This window comes from Drosophila virilis, chromosome 4, assembly GCF_030788295.1.
Source record: "Drosophila virilis strain 15010-1051.87 chromosome 4, Dvir_AGI_RSII-ME, whole genome shotgun sequence".
Lineage (NCBI taxonomy): Eukaryota > Metazoa > Arthropoda > Insecta > Diptera > Drosophilidae > Drosophila > Drosophila virilis.
In genome coordinates this window covers 9,422,086-9,438,546 of record NC_091546.1, presented here as the reverse complement: position 1 = coordinate 9,438,546, position 16,461 = coordinate 9,422,086, and the positions used below count along the sequence as shown (strand labels likewise).

At 40.8% G+C, this 16,461-nt stretch overlaps 3 protein-coding genes across 4 annotated transcripts; 1 reads left to right on the top strand and 2 right to left on the bottom strand.

Moving 5' to 3' along the window:
- Positions 1-11: 11 nt before the first annotated feature.
- On the bottom strand, positions 12-1,190 carry Tengl2 (Testis EndoG-Like 2). Its single transcript, XM_002052289.4, has 2 exons — positions 971-1,190; positions 12-898 (listed from the first exon to the last, which is right to left on the bottom strand). The coding sequence occupies exons 1-2, from the start codon at positions 1,139-1,141 to the stop codon at positions 113-115; spliced, it is 957 nt and encodes a 318-aa protein (XP_002052325.1). The 5' UTR covers positions 1,142-1,190; the 3' UTR covers positions 12-112.
- Positions 1,191-7,449: 6,259 nt separating this feature from the next.
- On the bottom strand, positions 7,450-8,623 carry Tengl1 (Testis EndoG-Like 1). The gene is made up of 2 exons (XM_002052290.4): positions 8,358-8,623; positions 7,450-8,291 (listed from the first exon to the last, which is right to left on the bottom strand). Exons 1-2 carry the CDS (start codon positions 8,526-8,528, stop codon positions 7,530-7,532), a joined length of 933 nt encoding a protein of 310 aa, XP_002052326.1. The 5' UTR covers positions 8,529-8,623; the 3' UTR covers positions 7,450-7,529.
- A 1,671-nt stretch (positions 8,624-10,294) lies between these two features.
- Positions 10,295-15,107, top strand: LOC6628414 (phospholipase A1). 2 transcript variants are annotated; one of them, XM_070208991.1, is made up of 3 exons: positions 10,295-10,402; positions 12,616-12,877; positions 14,170-15,107. In XM_070208991.1, the coding sequence occupies exons 2-3, from the start codon at positions 12,768-12,770 to the stop codon at positions 15,008-15,010; spliced, it is 951 nt and encodes a 316-aa protein (XP_070065092.1). In that variant the 5' UTR covers positions 10,295-10,402; positions 12,616-12,767; the 3' UTR covers positions 15,011-15,107. The 2 variants fall into 2 exon arrangements, with proteins under 2 accessions (XP_070065092.1, XP_002052327.2); XM_002052291.4 differs by lacking the exon at positions 10,295-10,402 and adding an exon at positions 12,348-12,538.
- The last annotated feature ends 1,354 nt before the right edge of the window (positions 15,108-16,461 follow it).

The window sequence follows — 16,461 nt, the reverse complement described above, 5'->3', positions numbered from 1 at the left end:
AAGTTCAACAGTTTATTGTGATAAAGTAAATTAGCTTTATTAACAAATGATAGCAAACTTCTGTTACAGGAACTTAATTTATATTTTCAAACCTCGAGATTGAGCCAGCTAATTAAGCAAAGTCTCGAAACACTTGCGACTGGCTTGGATAGTTGCTGCCGAATATTGCGCTTCTACGTATGCCCTGAAAGAAATTAAGTCCTGCAAGGTGCTCGATCTCCCGTATATCGCAAAGAAACTCGCGGATCGTTAGTTCCTCTGGTATGGGTGTATTTGGAAGCACATAAGCCTCCATATAGGGCTTGCCCAACGGCAGTTTGGACTCCACCATGATCACCTTGAAAAAGTGAGTAGGTACCGCCACCATACTGGAGCCGATCATCTGGTATTGCACACTCCATTTGTCATTGCCCTGTGGTCGGGGCTTGAACAGAGGGCCCGTGCACACATATACTGACCCAAAATGTTGGGCTAGTTCCCTTACATAGATCTCCAGCTTGTTCCAGGCACCGCTATTGAAGCCCTGGCCTATCTGCGGCGCTATGTTGGTCAGGAAGAAGGTTTCGTTGCAATCTATTTGTTGGCCACGATGATTTCCAGCGGCTGCCAGATGACCACGATCAAAGCCAGAGTGTCTATAGTCGGCGAGCGTCGATCGAAAAGTCGAGGGCACACTCAGATCTGGCCGATAGGCGGCGCGAGCGCGGATAACGTGCCGCGTACCCTGTAGATCTGACTTCTGCAAGTGCTCGCATACCCAATGCGCCACGCGATTGCGACGATCGTAGGAAAGCACAAAGTCGCTATATAGCCGGACATCATCCAAGCCGGGAAACCCGTACTTCATGATACGCTGTACGCGGTGTGTGGGCTCTGTCGCAGAGCTGAAGAAGCAAAACTGAGAAACAGAATTTTAATTGCCTTCAGCTGATCCAAGATGCTGGCAAGGTGCAGGCTGCTGCTGGCTTACCACACCGAAGACCTTTGGGCTGATATAGTAGGCATAGGGATCCTGCTGCACGAGCTGTTGGAGCAGTCGGGTAGCATGGTTATGTTGAAAGTAAACGCCAGCCACAAAGCATCCAATCGCAGAGGCAAATCCAATTGCCACAACCAGCAGCAAGTGCCAGGGCCGGCTCATAAAAAAGAAACTGTAGGAAAAACTAGCTCCAAATTTGTATGATAAGAATATATATTAGAATATTATTACAGAGTCAGCTGTGGTTTTCATGTAAGTTTCAAACTTGGCAGTCATTTTAAATGTTTTTAACCAAGTGCTTTTCTATGCGATTTCCAGTGGTTTTTGATATACATATATGATTTTACAAAACTTTTTGCTCAGTTATTTATTATACCCATGCAGAGGGTATTATAATTTTGTCGTGAAATGTGTAACGCATAGAAGGAAACATCGCCGACCCCATAAAGTATATATATATTTTTGATCAGTATCAACAGCCGAGTCGTTATAGCCGTCTGCCCGTCTGTCTGTTTCTATACGAACTAGTCCCTCAGTTTCACAGCTACCTTTATGAAACTTTTCAGAAGTATCTCTTTCTGTTGCACGCAGCGCATATGTCAAAACCAGCTGGATCAGACCACTATATCATATAGCTGCCATGGGAACGAAATAATTCCACGGGAGATATGACGTTTGAAAACGACATAACGTACGGCTGAGCTTTGTCGACAAGGAGTTATGTCGTTTTCAAACGTCATATCTCCCGCGGAATTATGTGGAGAGTTTCTTTCTAACGACATAACTCCGCGGCGTTATGTCGTGGAGAAAATATGTCGTTTCAAAACGACATATCTCCGCGAGGCGTTGGTCGTGGAGAGATTATGTCGTTTCAAAACGACATATCTCCGCCCGGCGTTGGTCGTGGAGAGATTATGTCGTTTCAAAACGACATAGCTCCCCGCGGAGTTATGTCGTTTCAAAACGACATATCTCCGCGCGGCGTTGGTCGTGGAGAAATTATGTCGTTTCAAAACGACATATCTCCGCGCGGCGTTGGTGGTGGAGAAATTATGTCGTTTCAAAACGACATATCTCCGCGCGGCGTTGGTCGTGGAGAGATTATGTCGTTTCAAAACGACATAGCTCCCCGCGGCGTTGGTCGTGGAGAGATTATGTCGTTTTCAAACGTCATATCTCCCGCGGAATTATGTCGAGAGTTTCTTTCTAACGACCAAAGGGAAAGCTTACTAGGGCAACGCCGGAGAATACCCGCTAAGTGTGGATACATAAAATAAAAACTAGATATTCAAATGCTGTAAGACATATATTACTTTAAATAACTATATAAATAATAATTAAGCAATGAAAATACGATGTTATGAAAGAAAATAAATATATTGAAAAACAAATAAATTCTGATTTTATTTTTGTCAGGAATTTTTTGGGCAGTTAAGGTGAGTAATTCGAAAGAGTTGAGAAGGAGTTATGTCGTTAGAAAGAAACTCTCCACATAATTCCGCGGGAGATATGACGTTTGAAAACGACATAACTCCTTGTCGACAAAGCTCAGCCGTACGTTTGAAAACGACATAACGTACGGCTGAGCTTTGTCGACAAGGAGTTATGTCGTTTTCAAACGTCATATCTCCCGCGGAATTATGTGGAGAGTTTCTTTCTAACGACATAACTCCGCGGCGTTATGTCGTGGAGAAAATATGTCGTTTCAAAACGACATATCTCCGCGAGGCGTTGGTCGTGGAGAGATTATGTCGTTTCAAAACGACATATCTCCGCCCGGCGTTGGTCGTGGAGAGATTATGTCGTTTCAAAACGACATAGCTCCCCGCGGAGTTATGTCGTTTCAAAACGACATATCTCCGCGCGGCGTTGGTCGTGGAGAAATTATGTCGTTTCAAAACGACATATCTCCGCGCGGCGTTGGTGGTGGAGAAATTATGTCGTTTCAAAACGACATATCTCCGCGCGGCGTTGGTCGTGGAGAGATTATGTCGTTTCAAAACGACATAGCTCCCCGCGGCGTTGGTCGTGGAGAGATTATGTCGTTTTCAAACGTCATATCTCCCGCGTAATTATGTCGAGAGTTTCTTTCTAACGACCAAAGGGAAAGCTTACTAGGGCAACGCCGGAGAATACCCGCTAAGTGTGGATACATAAAATAAAAACTAGACATTCAAATGCTGTAAGACATATATTACTTTAAATAACTATATAAATAATAATTAAGCAATGAAAATACGATGTTATGAAAGAAAATAAATATATTGAAAAACAAATAAATTCTGATTTTATTTTTGTCAGGAATTTTTTGGGCAGTTAAGGTGAGTAATTCGAAAGAGTTGAGAAGGAGTTATGTCGTTAGAAAGAAACTCTCCACATAATTCCGCGGGAGATATGACGTTTGAAAACGACATAACTCCTTGTCGACAAAGCTCAGCCGTACGTTTGAAAACGACATAACGTACGGCTGAGCTTTGTCGACAAGGAGTTATGTCGTTTTCAAACGTCATATCTCCCGCGGAATTATGTGGAGAGTTTCTTTCTAACGACATAACTCCGCGGCGTTATGTCGTGGAGAAAATATGTCGTTTCAAAACGACATATCTCCGCGAGGCGTTGGTCGTGGAGAGATTATGTCGTTTCAAAACGACATATCTCCGCCCGGCGTTGGTCGTGGAGAGATTATGTCGTTTCAAAACGACATAGCTCCCCGCGGAGTTATGTCGTTTCAAAACGACATATCTCCGCGCGGCGTTGGTCGTGGAGAAATTATGTCGTTTCAAAACGACATATCTCCGCGCGGCGTTGGTGGTGGAGAAATTATGTCGTTTCAAAACGACATATCTCCGCGCGGCGTTGGTCGTGGAGAGATTATGTCGTTTCAAAACGACATAGCTCCCCGCGGCGTTGGTCGTGGAGAGATTATGTCGTTTTCAAACGTCATATCTCCCGCGGAATTATGTCGAGAGTTTCTTTCTAACGACCAAAGGGAAAGCTTACTAGGGCAACGCCGGAGAATACCCGCTAAGTGTGGATACATAAAATAAAAACTAGACATTCAAATGCTGTAAGACATATATTACTTTAAATAACTATATAAATAATAATTAAGCAATGAAAATACGATGTTATGAAAGAAAATAAATATATTGAAAAACAAATAAATTCTGATTTTATTTTTGTCAGGAATTTTTTGGGCAGTTAAGGTGAGTAATTCGAAAGAGTTGAGAAGGAGTTATGTCGTTAGAAAGAAACTCTCCACATAATTCCGCGGGAGATATGACGTTTGAAAACGACATAACTCCTTGTCGACAAAGCTCAGCCGTACGTTTGAAAACGACATAACGTACGGCTGAGCTTTGTCGACAAGGAGTTATGTCGTTTTCAAACGTCATATCTCCCGCGGAATTATGTGGAGAGTTTCTTTCTAACGACATAACTCCGCGGCGTTATGTCGTGGAGAAAATATGTCGTTTCAAAACGACATATCTCCGCGAGGCGTTGGTCGTGGAGAGATTATGTCGTTTCAAAACGACATATCTCCGCCCGGCGTTGGTCGTGGAGAGATTATGTCGTTTCAAAACGACATAGCTCGCCGCGGAGTTATGTCGTTTCAAAACGACATATCTCCGCGCGGCGTTGGTCGTGGAGAAATTATGTCGTTTCAAAACGACATATCTCCGCGCGGCGTTGGTGGTGGAGAAATTATGTCGTTTCAAAACGACATATCTCCGCGCGGCGTTGGTCGTGGAGAGATTATGTCGTTTCAAAACGACATAGCTCCCCGCGGCGTTGGTCGTGGAGAGATTATGTCGTTTTCAAACGTCATATCTCCCGCGTAATTATGTCGAGAGTTTCTTTCTAACGACCAAAGGGAAAGCTTACTAGGGCAACGCCGGAGAATACCCGCTAAGTGTGGATACATAAAATAAAAACTAGACATTCAAATGCTGTAAGACATATATTACTTTAAATAACTATATAAATAATAATTAAGCAATGAAAATACGATGTTATGAAAGAAAATAAATATATTGAAAAACAAATAAATTCTGATTTTATTTTTGTCAGGAATTTTTTGGGCAGTTAAGGTGAGTAATTCGAAAGAGTTGAGAAGGAGTTATGTCGTTAGAAAGAAACTCTCCACATAATTCCGCGGGAGATATGACGTTTGAAAACGACATAACTCCTTGTCGACAAAGCTCAGCCGTACGTTTGAAAACGACATAACGTACGGCTGAGCTTTGTCGACAAGGAGTTATGTCGTTTTCAAACGTCATATCTCCCGCGGAATTATGTGGAGAGTTTCTTTCTAACGACATAACTCCGCGGCGTTATGTCGTGGAGAAAATATGTCGTTTCAAAACGACATATCTCCGCGAGGCGTTGGTCGTGGAGAGATTATGTCGTTTCAAAACGACATATCTCCGCCCGGCGTTGGTCGTGGAGAGATTATGTCGTTTCAAAACGACATAGCTCCCCGCGGAGTTATGTCGTTTCAAAACGACATATCTCCGCGCGGCGTTGGTCGTGGAGAAATTATGTCGTTTCAAAACGACATATCTCCGCGAGGCGTTGGTCGTGGAGAGATTATGTCGTTTCAAAACGACATATCTCCGCCCGGCGTTGGTCGTGGAGAGATTATGTCGTTTCAAAACGACATAGCTCCCCGCGGAGTTATGTCGTTTCAAAACGACATAGCTCCCCGCGGAGTTATGTCGTTTCAAAACGACATATCTCCGCGAGGCGTTGGTCGTGGAGAGATTATGTCGTTTCAAAACGACATATCTCCGCCCGGCGTTGGTCGTGGAGAGATTATGTCGTTTCAAAACGACATAGCTCCCCGCGGAGTTATGTCGTTTCAAAACGACATATCTCCGCGCGGCGTTGGTCGTGGAGAAATTATGTCGTTTCAAAACGACATATCTCCGCGCGGCGTTGGTGGTGGAGAAATTATGTCGTTTCAAAACGACATATCTCCGCGCGGCGTTGGTCGTGGAGAGATTATGTCGTTTCAAAACGACATAGCTCCCCGCGGCGTTGGTCGTGGAGAGATTATGTCGTTTTCAAACGTCATATCTCCCGCGGAATTATGTCGAGAGTTTCTTTCTAACGACCAAAGGGAAAGCTTACTAGGGCAACGCCGGAGAATACCCGCTAAGTGTGGATACATAAAATAAAAACTAGACATTCAAATGCTGTAAGACATATATTACTTTAAATAACTATATAAATAATAATTAAGCAATGAAAATACGATGTTATGAAAGAAAATAAATATATTGAAAAACAAATAAATTCTGATTTTATTTTTGTCAGGAATTTTTTGGGCAGTTAAGGTGAGTAATTCGAAAGAGTTGAGAAGGAGTTATGTCGTTAGAAAGAAACTCTCCACATAATTCCGCGGGAGATATGACGTTTGAAAACGACATAACTCCTTGTCGACAAAGCTCAGCCGTACGTTATGTCGTTTTCAAACGTCATATCTCCCGCGGAAATACTCTCGACATAATTCCGCGGGAGATATGACGTTTGAAAACGACATAACTCCTTGTCGACACAGCTCAGCCGTACGTTATGTCGTTTCAAACGTCATATCTCCCGCGGAATTACTCTCACCATAATTCGGCGGGAGATATGACGTTTGAAAACGACATAACTCCTTGTCGACACAGCTCAGCCGTACGTTTGAAAACGACATAACGTACGGCTGAGCTTTGTCGACAAGGAGTTATATCGTTTTCAATATGATATAATTCCGCCATTGTCGACACCTCGACATAATGTCGCTTTAAAACGATATAATTTCGCTGGTCCTCAAACGCCATACTTCCGCAGGAGTACGTTTATATATGTGTATGGTCACATGCATCTATGCATTAGTATTACGCTCGCAGTTATTATGTTTTCATTTTAAACTGATGATCTGGTGATTCCAAATCGCGTAGTTGAGCCCTCTCAACTTGTTCTCAATTCTTATGCAACTGTTTAATTTAACCAGAGTAAATAAAGACATTTCAAAATTATTTTTTATTTAATCCATATTTTTATTGGCTGTTGGCAATTACCAGGTGTTGGTGTTACATTTTTTTAAGTGTAAATAAAAACATTACGTATTGCCTCTTTGAAAAATATTTTGTTTTTAAGATATCTTGACCAAACTCGGCATTTTAAAATCCTATTAAGATCGGTCTGCGATATAATATATCTGCCATAGGAACGATCGGTCGAAAACTAGGTCTTTGATTAAAAACCTTTTTTGTTTATCAAGATATCTTGACCAAACTCGGCATAAACTATTTTCTTTTTATTTTATTTTCTAACATTTTAATTTGAAATATTTATTTATCCAAAAAATGGCATCATTTTTGAAAAGCCTTAGTTTAAGTAATAAATAATATAGACTAACGAATATGATGATAACTGTATGAAACATAAGTTGTTAAATTTTGATGGCTTGCGCAAATTACTTGGATTGGGAACATATTTGATATTGCGTTCAGGCAATGCTAACAGCTATTTAACTAAGGAGCTTTAACAATTATTACAGCTAATTACTTATTTGAGATAGAGAATTTTCCAGTCCCTGAGGAGAAGGCACTTGGGTATTGACAAAGTTGCGATCGAGGCCCTCAAAGAATTTCAATCCGGTCGCATTCTCAATGTCGCGTACATCACAGAGCAGACTGCGTAGCTCGGTGTTATCATGGATGGCCACGTTGGGCACCACATAAGCTTCCGCATAGGGTGTGCTATTGATGTGCTTCGGATCGATGATGATGATCTTAAAGAAATGCGTCGGTATGGCGACAATCGTATTGTCCTCCGGCTGAAATTCCAGGTACCAGTTGTTGCTCTTCATTTCGCGTGGCAGATAAATGGATCCAGTGTACACAAATACAACGCCATGATTTTGGGCCATATCATGCACATAGTGCAGCAGTCGATCCCAGACGCCGGAATTGAAGCCCCGACTCAAAAATGGTTTTATGTTCGACATGAAGAAAACACGCGCTGCCTCCGACTGCTGATAGATGCTTGGGGGCGTTCCGAATGGCCTACGGCGCACTGAAAGGCTATGATACTCGTGTGCCGTGGCATTTGTATAGCTGGATTGGTCGACGCGTTCGCACATCCATTGAATGGCCGAGTTACGGCGATCGAACGAGGTAACAAAGTTGAAGGTCTCATTTAGGTTTATCTCGTTCATGCTCGGGAATCCGTACTTCATAACGGCGCCCATCTTGTGCGTATTATTGTCCGCGATCTCTTCATAGCATTCACTGATCGCTCTCACGTTGAAGATATCCAACTGAAATGGGTGTACACCTGTGTTCAGCAGGGTGCTATCGTACAAACAGGCAAGAGGGCATCTTACCAGTGCATAGAGCTTTCGTCGAATGAAGTAGGCATGTGGATTTCGCTGTTCCAGTTTCTTAATATTGCGGATCACATGCTGGTGCTGATAGTATGCACCCAAAGCAAAGAAGGTACCGGCTGTGGCTGCAACGATTGCCAGTTTACCACTCAATGGCATGTCTATGTCCATGTCCACATCTCCACCAGCGAAATAAATTATGAAATTTAAAAAAAAAAAAATAAAACTAAAATTTTCGATATAAATTTAAGTCGTGTTAAGTTAGTTTTTATTAGAATTCAAATAGAGAGTTGTAAATCAAAGTTGTGTATGCGTATAATGAATTAATGAGTATTAAACTGATCGACTCAAATGCTTCTGGCATTTGCCCAAAAACTTGACAGAAGCCAGCAAAGCAGTAGCCTTATGAAACTACAACTGGTTTGAGCGCGATGACTTCTGTCAAGTCCAGTCAATGCAATTAAAGTAAGGCTGATGTCTTCGATTGACTTCAATGCTGAGCTTGGTAGATTATTTTGTACGCTGTATTGCATTTAGGCCAAGGCTACAATTGTTAAAAAATTGTTTGGCTCAAACTGAAATACTTCAGAAAAGAATCAAGCGGGCTGCGACCTTTACATTTACCCAAAAATATGTGGTATATGTCAATTTGGGATGGGATAATCAAGAATTTAATTATTGGATTTTTTATAAGGTATATGACAAACCTAGGCTAGATCAGATCTGATCAGATGCAAGAACTGTTCCTGTGTGTGTAAGTATATGCGTGCTATTGTAACAAAAGAGCTGCGTCAACTCTTCGGGGGAATATTCTTGGTCGGGCCAGAATAGAACATAGAAGTAAGAGTACTTGTTTTTTTGTTTTGCTAATCGCAACATTAATTGAGCAACTTATTTGTGAGCAGGCTATTCCCTTGACAATGTAAAAAGTTTTCGTGTCTTTTTCTTTGAACCAAGTTAGTACACGGTTTTGGTCTGAAATCTACAGCCAACACTTAGACTGTGCACTTGCCAACTGCATTAAGTCAATAAGAAAAGTTGAAGTCCTGAACGTTGACCCACCGTAACCGGAAAACAGAAGGACCCAACGTCTGGCCTAGCCCTTCCCCAACGAAGTTTATAATAAGCGCCCAGTGCAGCGGCTGACTAAACCAAAAAGCGCCCTTAAGATTTATTCGCACAATCCCGTCGCACTTTGTTATGCTTAAAAATGTTAGTTACGGATTTACAGTTTTCGGTTCAATGCGCAACTTTGGCGTAGAGGCCCGCAGCCCATTGGGCGGCTCGAAAAAAGTTTAAGCATGGACTAAAACTGCAAAAGGACAAAAAGGCGGCCAGCAGAATGGTTAAGAATTGTTTCAATTGTAAAAGCATTTCTGCAATAATACAATGAGTTATTTTATTTTCAAAGAAGGCTGCGCTCATTTTAGCGATAACTAAGCATGTATCTATATAACTGGTGCATGTATCTTTAATATTCCTATTATTGTGGATCCTAGGTTATAGGTGGTATGTAATGCATGATAAATACATGTACCACGCCATAAAGTGTATTAGAATTTGCAGCTGCTAGAAAACAACTTTGACTTTAACTAAAAGAAACACTTACCTTTCCCTGAAACTCTCATAAGAACACACTACAATCGCTAAAGATATTCAACAATGCATTTCCCACTGGATGCGGTTAAGGAAAAGTATACAATAAATGCGCGGCTGGCGGGTTCGGTGCTTATTTGGCATTTAGCATCTAGAATAGTATATACACATCAAGTATCTTTTAATATATTTTTTACTATTACTAATTTCATATATTTTTCATTAATGATTTAGGAAGCTTTAGGGTATCCCCTAGTTGGACACATCCGACAATTTTACTTGTTTCCTTTGGAATACTTGTCGGGCATTGCCGACTAGGGAATTCTTTATTTAATAATTTTAATATTGTGCATTTATTTTGTAAATTGGTTTAGTTTGGCACTTTAAAATATGCGGGTTGTGTATCAGGGAAATATCATCATCACCGAAGCTCTAAGGCAATTAACGATGTAAGTTAAAATAAAAGAGATATGCAAAACATGGTTGCCTGTGTAAATGGGTCTGTAGCTTCAATCTCTACACTTTGTGCGACCCCAAACAGGTCACGTGGTAAACAGAGAATGCTTTAATGACAAACGACTTTAATGACAAACGACTTTTGGGGGTAAGTAAGCCCCAAAGCTGTTCGCTGCCTGGAGTGGCAGTTTTCCCAGTTAATTCCCGCCCCGCCGCCGGCGTACCCTTGCGTCCTTGTCAGTGTCACAAAGGAACTGCGCAAAAAGTTTGGTGACACTCAAGCGAACAAAGTTAAGAGTAAAATGCGCAAAAGTGCAGTAAATTTTTGGGTACGAACCAAATATTTTAATTCGCAGAAAGAGGTTTCAAGAGGGACTTTCAGTTGGGTGCCGAGATTCGTAATGCTCAATAAGTGTCCTTTGAGCAAGCTGAAGCAGAAGAGCGCAACGTATAGGCTGCCGTGGGCCTGCCAATTAATTTGTATAGTCTAATTGGTGGTTTTGCCAATTAATTAGCGTGGGCGTGGTTGGCGCCCACAACCAAGCTCAAACTAGCCCGTTTTTGGCATATTGATTGACGCCCGAAGGTTGAGAAAGTGTCGGAGCTAGAGGTCCTTATGGTCCCAGGTCCCGTGCCGACGCTTAAGGGTTTTTGCGGATTTTCTAATCAACGCGCCTCACGAAATTTGCATAATTGAAATGCCACCTCACGTTCGCCAGGTGTGTGCCATTTATGTGTCCGTGACCAAAGTGCTGAAAACTTGCCACGCCCGCCAGTTGGCAACTCGTGGCCTGGCCGCATTTCTCCTTCTGCCAGAGCGATTGACTTGCTAAGTGCCTGAAATTTGTCGCTTCATTTGGTCTCTCATAAATGAATTATTCGCCTTAGTCTTCATAATAAGGTGTGCTACAAATTTAATTTGAGCTAAGCAATTAGCCGATAACAGAGCGCTGCGATGAGTTTTGGACTTACTTGCTACCCTCGAGCGTACAAATGGAAAAAGTTGTCAAACTTTTGAATTTATGTTCGTACAGCCCTAATTCAGTTTAGAATATATTTATGGGTAAGCGAGTTAAACTCTAAATCATTAAGGGTTGAAGAGATTTGAGCCTAAAAATACCCAAAACTAATCCTTCACCGATTCAATCTATTTCTCTAAATAGATGCAGCGAATTAACACCTTAAAATACATATTCACCTGGGTAAATATGTCTAATAAAGGAATCGATTTTAGGGAAACATATCTTTCGAATCGCTAAGCCCAGCTCATATAGACAAGACGAATATCTAACAAGTAATAGTACTCTAATAGGTAGATAGACCCTTAATTTGCTTCTATGGAAAAGACAAGCGCTCACGCCGGGGCAATCTATCGCTGATTTATAAACGTAATTCAAGTTCAACTACAAGATAAGTAAATGTATTTAATTAGTATTCAGAAATGGGCTCTCAACCCCCCCACCCACACTCGGCGACAATAGGCGGGAGAGTAAATGAGTTCCATTAAACAGTTGTTTATTTTGATACCAATTAAATAATCAACGCCGTTTTTTTAATAACCGACGCTCGCTCGCTCTTCTCACGCGTCGTTTGTTATCTCTAGAGATGAGGGAGAGAGTGTAGACACGAAGTCGCCACTCGATGAATATCTGCTTGGAATAGAGATGGTAGCGGGCCGTGTTTTTTTTTTCGTGACTTATTAAACGGAAGATTTTTTGATCGAATTATGTTCGTGCACGGCACGACATCTATTTGATCGCACCTTGAAAAGTATCAATAAAATCTTTACACTAAGATTCAGAGTTTGAATAATAGCATTCAGTGCTGTTTATATTTTGGACACTGCTTCGTGCTGAACCCTGGCTCAAAGCTGAGGTACCCGCACCCATCTCTAGTAAATTTGAGTTTCGAGCGCTCGGAACCGATCAGCCAGTCAGTCGTTAGTTGAGCACGCACCATTGAGCGGTACGGAACTGTTAAATTGGCGTCTGACTAAGTGTGTGTTTGAGGCGTACGCGATCTTTGGGGCAACGTACGAACGAGAGCTTACGCATAAATTCTAAAAGATACAGTCATGCACTTGGTACCGATAATATTTATAGCTATGGGCGCTATTAGTCTTGTGATAGGTAGGTCAGTTGTCAAATAAAATGTATTTAATATATATATATAGATAACATATTTCTTTATATGCCATAAATATTAGCGGCACCTTCAACGGAAGCTGCCTCAGCAAATCTGCCCGAGCTAAACCATTGCGATCACAAGTTAACAAAGTCGAATAAGTATTTGGATTATCCATTTTGGAAGAAGTTCTTCAAGCATTTGGTACCCTTTACGAGCAGCGCTCGTGTCAAAATGCAATTCTTTCTATTCAAAAGGGACTTTCCCGATTGCGGTAAAGAACTGTTTCCCAATGATGATGAGACCTTGGAGCGTTCCGGTTTCGATGCACGTCATCCCACTAGGTAAGTTCCTTAATCGGGTTTAATCCCAAAGCCATTGCATTGGCTGATAAGAGATTGGGAAACACACAAATGTGCATATCGGACACAGTAATGGAAATTTTCAATGCAAATAGTATACACTACATGCAAATTTAACGTATGTATTGGTCCGTAACTTGCATGTGTGTATCTATTGTTAGCCCACATTTACTTTCTCACTCTAAATATACATTTTCTGCATCATTTTGATCAGCTGCAGTTTCGCCTGGTGCAAAAATTTGAGTAAGTTTCTAATTAATTGTTTTTATACCCTAGCCAGTTGAAAATGGCTATATTGTATTTGTGTAGGGGTATGTAATAGGCAGAATAAAGCATCTTCTATTCCATAAGGTATATCTATATATCGACTGTCCGCTGATGCTTTGAAATCAAAGGTTCTAATAGCTGCCTAACGTTGGATTCAGGGTATCTCATAGTCGGGACCACTTTTACTTGTTTAATTTTGTTATTCACATGTGAAAACTGGTTTTGTGTTTTTATCAGTATTTAATGCTCTCTATTTAGATCATGGTAAAGGGGTAGATTGCATTTTTGAAAAGCATGTAAAACATATAAATAGCTACAGATCTGACGAAGAATTGAAAGTTCAATACGCTCGCCTTATTCGAAGTCAATTCGATGTAGTAATTTTTCAATAATTAATAAGGTCAGTTCAGTTAATCTGTGGCAACCGTTAAACCGAATCGATCGTTAAACGACGAACGCGTGAATATCGGATTGTACTTTTAATTTTATACATATTTCTTATATAAAGGTTTATTTTTTAAACATTAAATATTTCTGGCTTATACCTATAAATTGCTACAGGGTATTCTAACGTCGAATACTTACTTAGCAGCGGAGTGCTACGTGTTTTTGGCGTGCTTTCATTTTGGTTTTGGCCGCTTATCAGTGAGTCATTCACAGTTGGCCTGAAGTTGAAATGCCTTGAATAAAATACAAATGTGTTTATTGTTGTCTAAAAATGTTGCATGCAAATTTGCTGGCAATTGAAAAACCCAAAAATAAATATTGACAGAATAGAGATAAAATCCTTATATAACAATTTTTTTACTTTTTAAGTTCAGCTTTAGTTTCTTAGAATTTTTTGGAAATCTAAACTGAATTTAATAGTTGATAAGCCTGATATGAGCTATAAACAAGTATTTATTCATACTGTTTAATGATATCTTTTTTAAGGTCGCAGGCTTAGTTATTGTTGCAACAGTTTGGTGATAAATATAAGGTTAACTGATCAAATTTGTATATTACAGAATTATCATACACGGCTGGATGAGTCAAGGCAAGGGTTCATTGAATCGGGATGTGAAGAGCGCGTATCTGAGTTTGACTAAGCCCAAGCCCAACACACAAAATAATGATGATGACGCAAGGAATGAGCCCCATACGGAAGCGCCACGTTATGAGGATTTCAATATAATTGTGTGCGATTGGAGCAAGATATCCTCGAATGTAAACTACTTTGGTGTTGCCGATATGGTCGAGGATCTGGGCTTTTTGCTAGCCGAGTTTGTGCGTTTTCTCCATATGCGTGCCGGTCTGCAGTTTGACGATGTCTATCTTATTGGGCACTCTCTGGGTGCACAGATTGCGGGCAGTGCGGGCAAGCAAATCAGACCTTTTCGCTTCAATACGATCTATGCCTTGGATCCGGCGGGTCCCAAGTTTCGTGAGCAGAGCGATGAGTATCGCATCGATGCTAGTGATGCCCACTATGTAGAGTCAATACAGACGAGCATCGGATTGGGCTTCGAGGAGCCCGTGGGCCATGCGACCTTCTATCCTAACTATGGCAAGGATCAAAAGAAGTGCTATATGTACGGCTGTTCCCACAAGCGTGCCCACGACTATTTTGCCGAGTCCATCAATAGCACTAAGGGTTTCTGGGGCATTCGCTGCGAGCGCATATCCAAAAAGACTTGGGTACTCTTAGACAATGATGGGGAATTTCGTATGGGTGGTGAGCCGTCAGATCCCAAGAATGGAACGTTCTATGTAAAAACCTATGATAAAAAGCCCTATGCTATGGGCACCAAGCAAGCGCTGGCGGATGCTTCTCGGCAGGAAGAGAGAACAACTGAGGTGTATCATTAATATTAATCTGATTATGTGAATAAGCGACAAGAGTAGCCTAGCTGTGAAATATTGTTAAGAAAGTTGCCTTAATAATAAATGGATAATAATTCTTAAATTCTTACTATTATTTTTACTATTGTTTCTGGAACAAATCACAAAACAATCAAAACATCTTCTATTCAAATCTCAAAAGTTTACAAAATATTTACAAAATATTTGGAACAAAATATAAGCAATGTTGTATATATTGTTGAGTCTATTGTTGCTCAATATGCTGCTTTTGTTGAGGGGATTTAAAATACCATCGTGGGATCCAAGTTATCTGGATGATGAAATGGATTTTCCGGATATACTTAATGAAGGAGACTATGAGATGATGTTGAAGCGTGCCAAGAAATATCATTTTCCCTACGTTTACATTCAAAATTAATGCCACACTTTGCTGTTGCAAACATTTTTGCACTTAGAATTTTGTGAACATTTTAATTAAAACCAACAAAATGTATGTTGGCCAAAATCGTTGCAGTGCTGCAAGTTAATGCATTTTACTCAGCTTAATTAGCTGACATTTTAATTATTCATACGCCACGTGTGACCGCCCAAGCAAGAGCACACCGACAGCCCACTTTTCCACCCCATCATAATTTTCACTTACATAATTTAAGTTAAATCGTATTCGTGTTGAGGTTGGAAACTTTGCCATATGGCGGTTGCGCTACAAGCCGAGAGACCCGGTGCCAAAAACAACTCGAGCTGCAAACATGCAAAAACTAAAAAGATGCACGCAGTTGCCCAATATATGATATATGATCAAACCACTTTATTATACATCTGATAAACGAATATTGGATCAGAAATGGTGTTTTCTCATTCGATCCGAAATAAGCATTAGTTTAAAAGCGCTACTGTGCTAAAGGTGAGCTAGTCTTCGGCATTTCGCAGACTGCCGTGGTTTTAGCTTTTGTCCAATTTTGAAATGTTAAATGAATTTCATTTTCAGCATAGAATTACCAATTTCCTAATGTTCACTGTTGCTTGATCGGCTAAGTGACAGCTTGAAAGGTGTTTAAAACGAACGAATGATTGGCATAGCAAGCCACAGATGTGCATCCATTCCAAGTTGCGAGTGTGGCAGTAATTTATGTAAAATTGCTTTCCATTTTATATGGACCTCATGACTTGTGTAAATCATAGGATGTGTTGACGACTAGTTGCGAATTTTGGATTATGTAAACGACAGTCGTAAGAGCTGTGCTAATTGTGTGTCCAGGTTCCAGGATATTTGATTATTTAAATTTGATGCCAATTGCGTATAAATAATTTATGAGGCGTGCGTCGTCTGCTGGACCTGAGCTGGCATTCTAATTAAGACATGAACATAATTCTGCAAATGTCTCCCAAGCTAGCACTCGCCACAAGCAAACCAATAGCTATTATTACAAGACCAGCTGCTCACACATATTTGTACA

Excerpts from the sequence above, each read along its gene's own strand:
- Tengl1 (XM_002052290.4), bottom strand. The coding sequence starts at position 8,528 with ATGGACATAGACATGCCATTGAGTGGTAAACTGGCAATCGTTGCAGCC. Across the intron at positions 8,292-8,357 it reads GACGAAAGCTCTATGCACTG|TTGGATATCTTCAACGTGAG; the intron begins GTAAGATGCCCT and ends CACCCATTTCAG.
- LOC6628414 (XM_002052291.4), top strand. The coding sequence starts at position 12,484 with ATGCACTTGGTACCGATAATATTTATAGCTATGGGCGCTATTAGTCTT. Across the intron at positions 12,539-12,615 it reads CGCTATTAGTCTTGTGATAG|CGGCACCTTCAACGGAAGCT; the intron begins GTAGGTCAGTTG and ends CATAAATATTAG. Across the intron at positions 12,878-14,169 it reads GATGCACGTCATCCCACTAG|AATTATCATACACGGCTGGA; the intron begins GTAAGTTCCTTA and ends TGTATATTACAG.
- Tengl2 (XM_002052289.4), bottom strand. The coding sequence starts at position 1,141 with ATGAGCCGGCCCTGGCACTTGCTGCTGGTTGTGGCAATTGGATTTGCC. Across the intron at positions 899-970 it reads GCCCAAAGGTCTTCGGTGTG|TTTTGCTTCTTCAGCTCTGC; the intron begins GTAAGCCAGCAG and ends TCTGTTTCTCAG.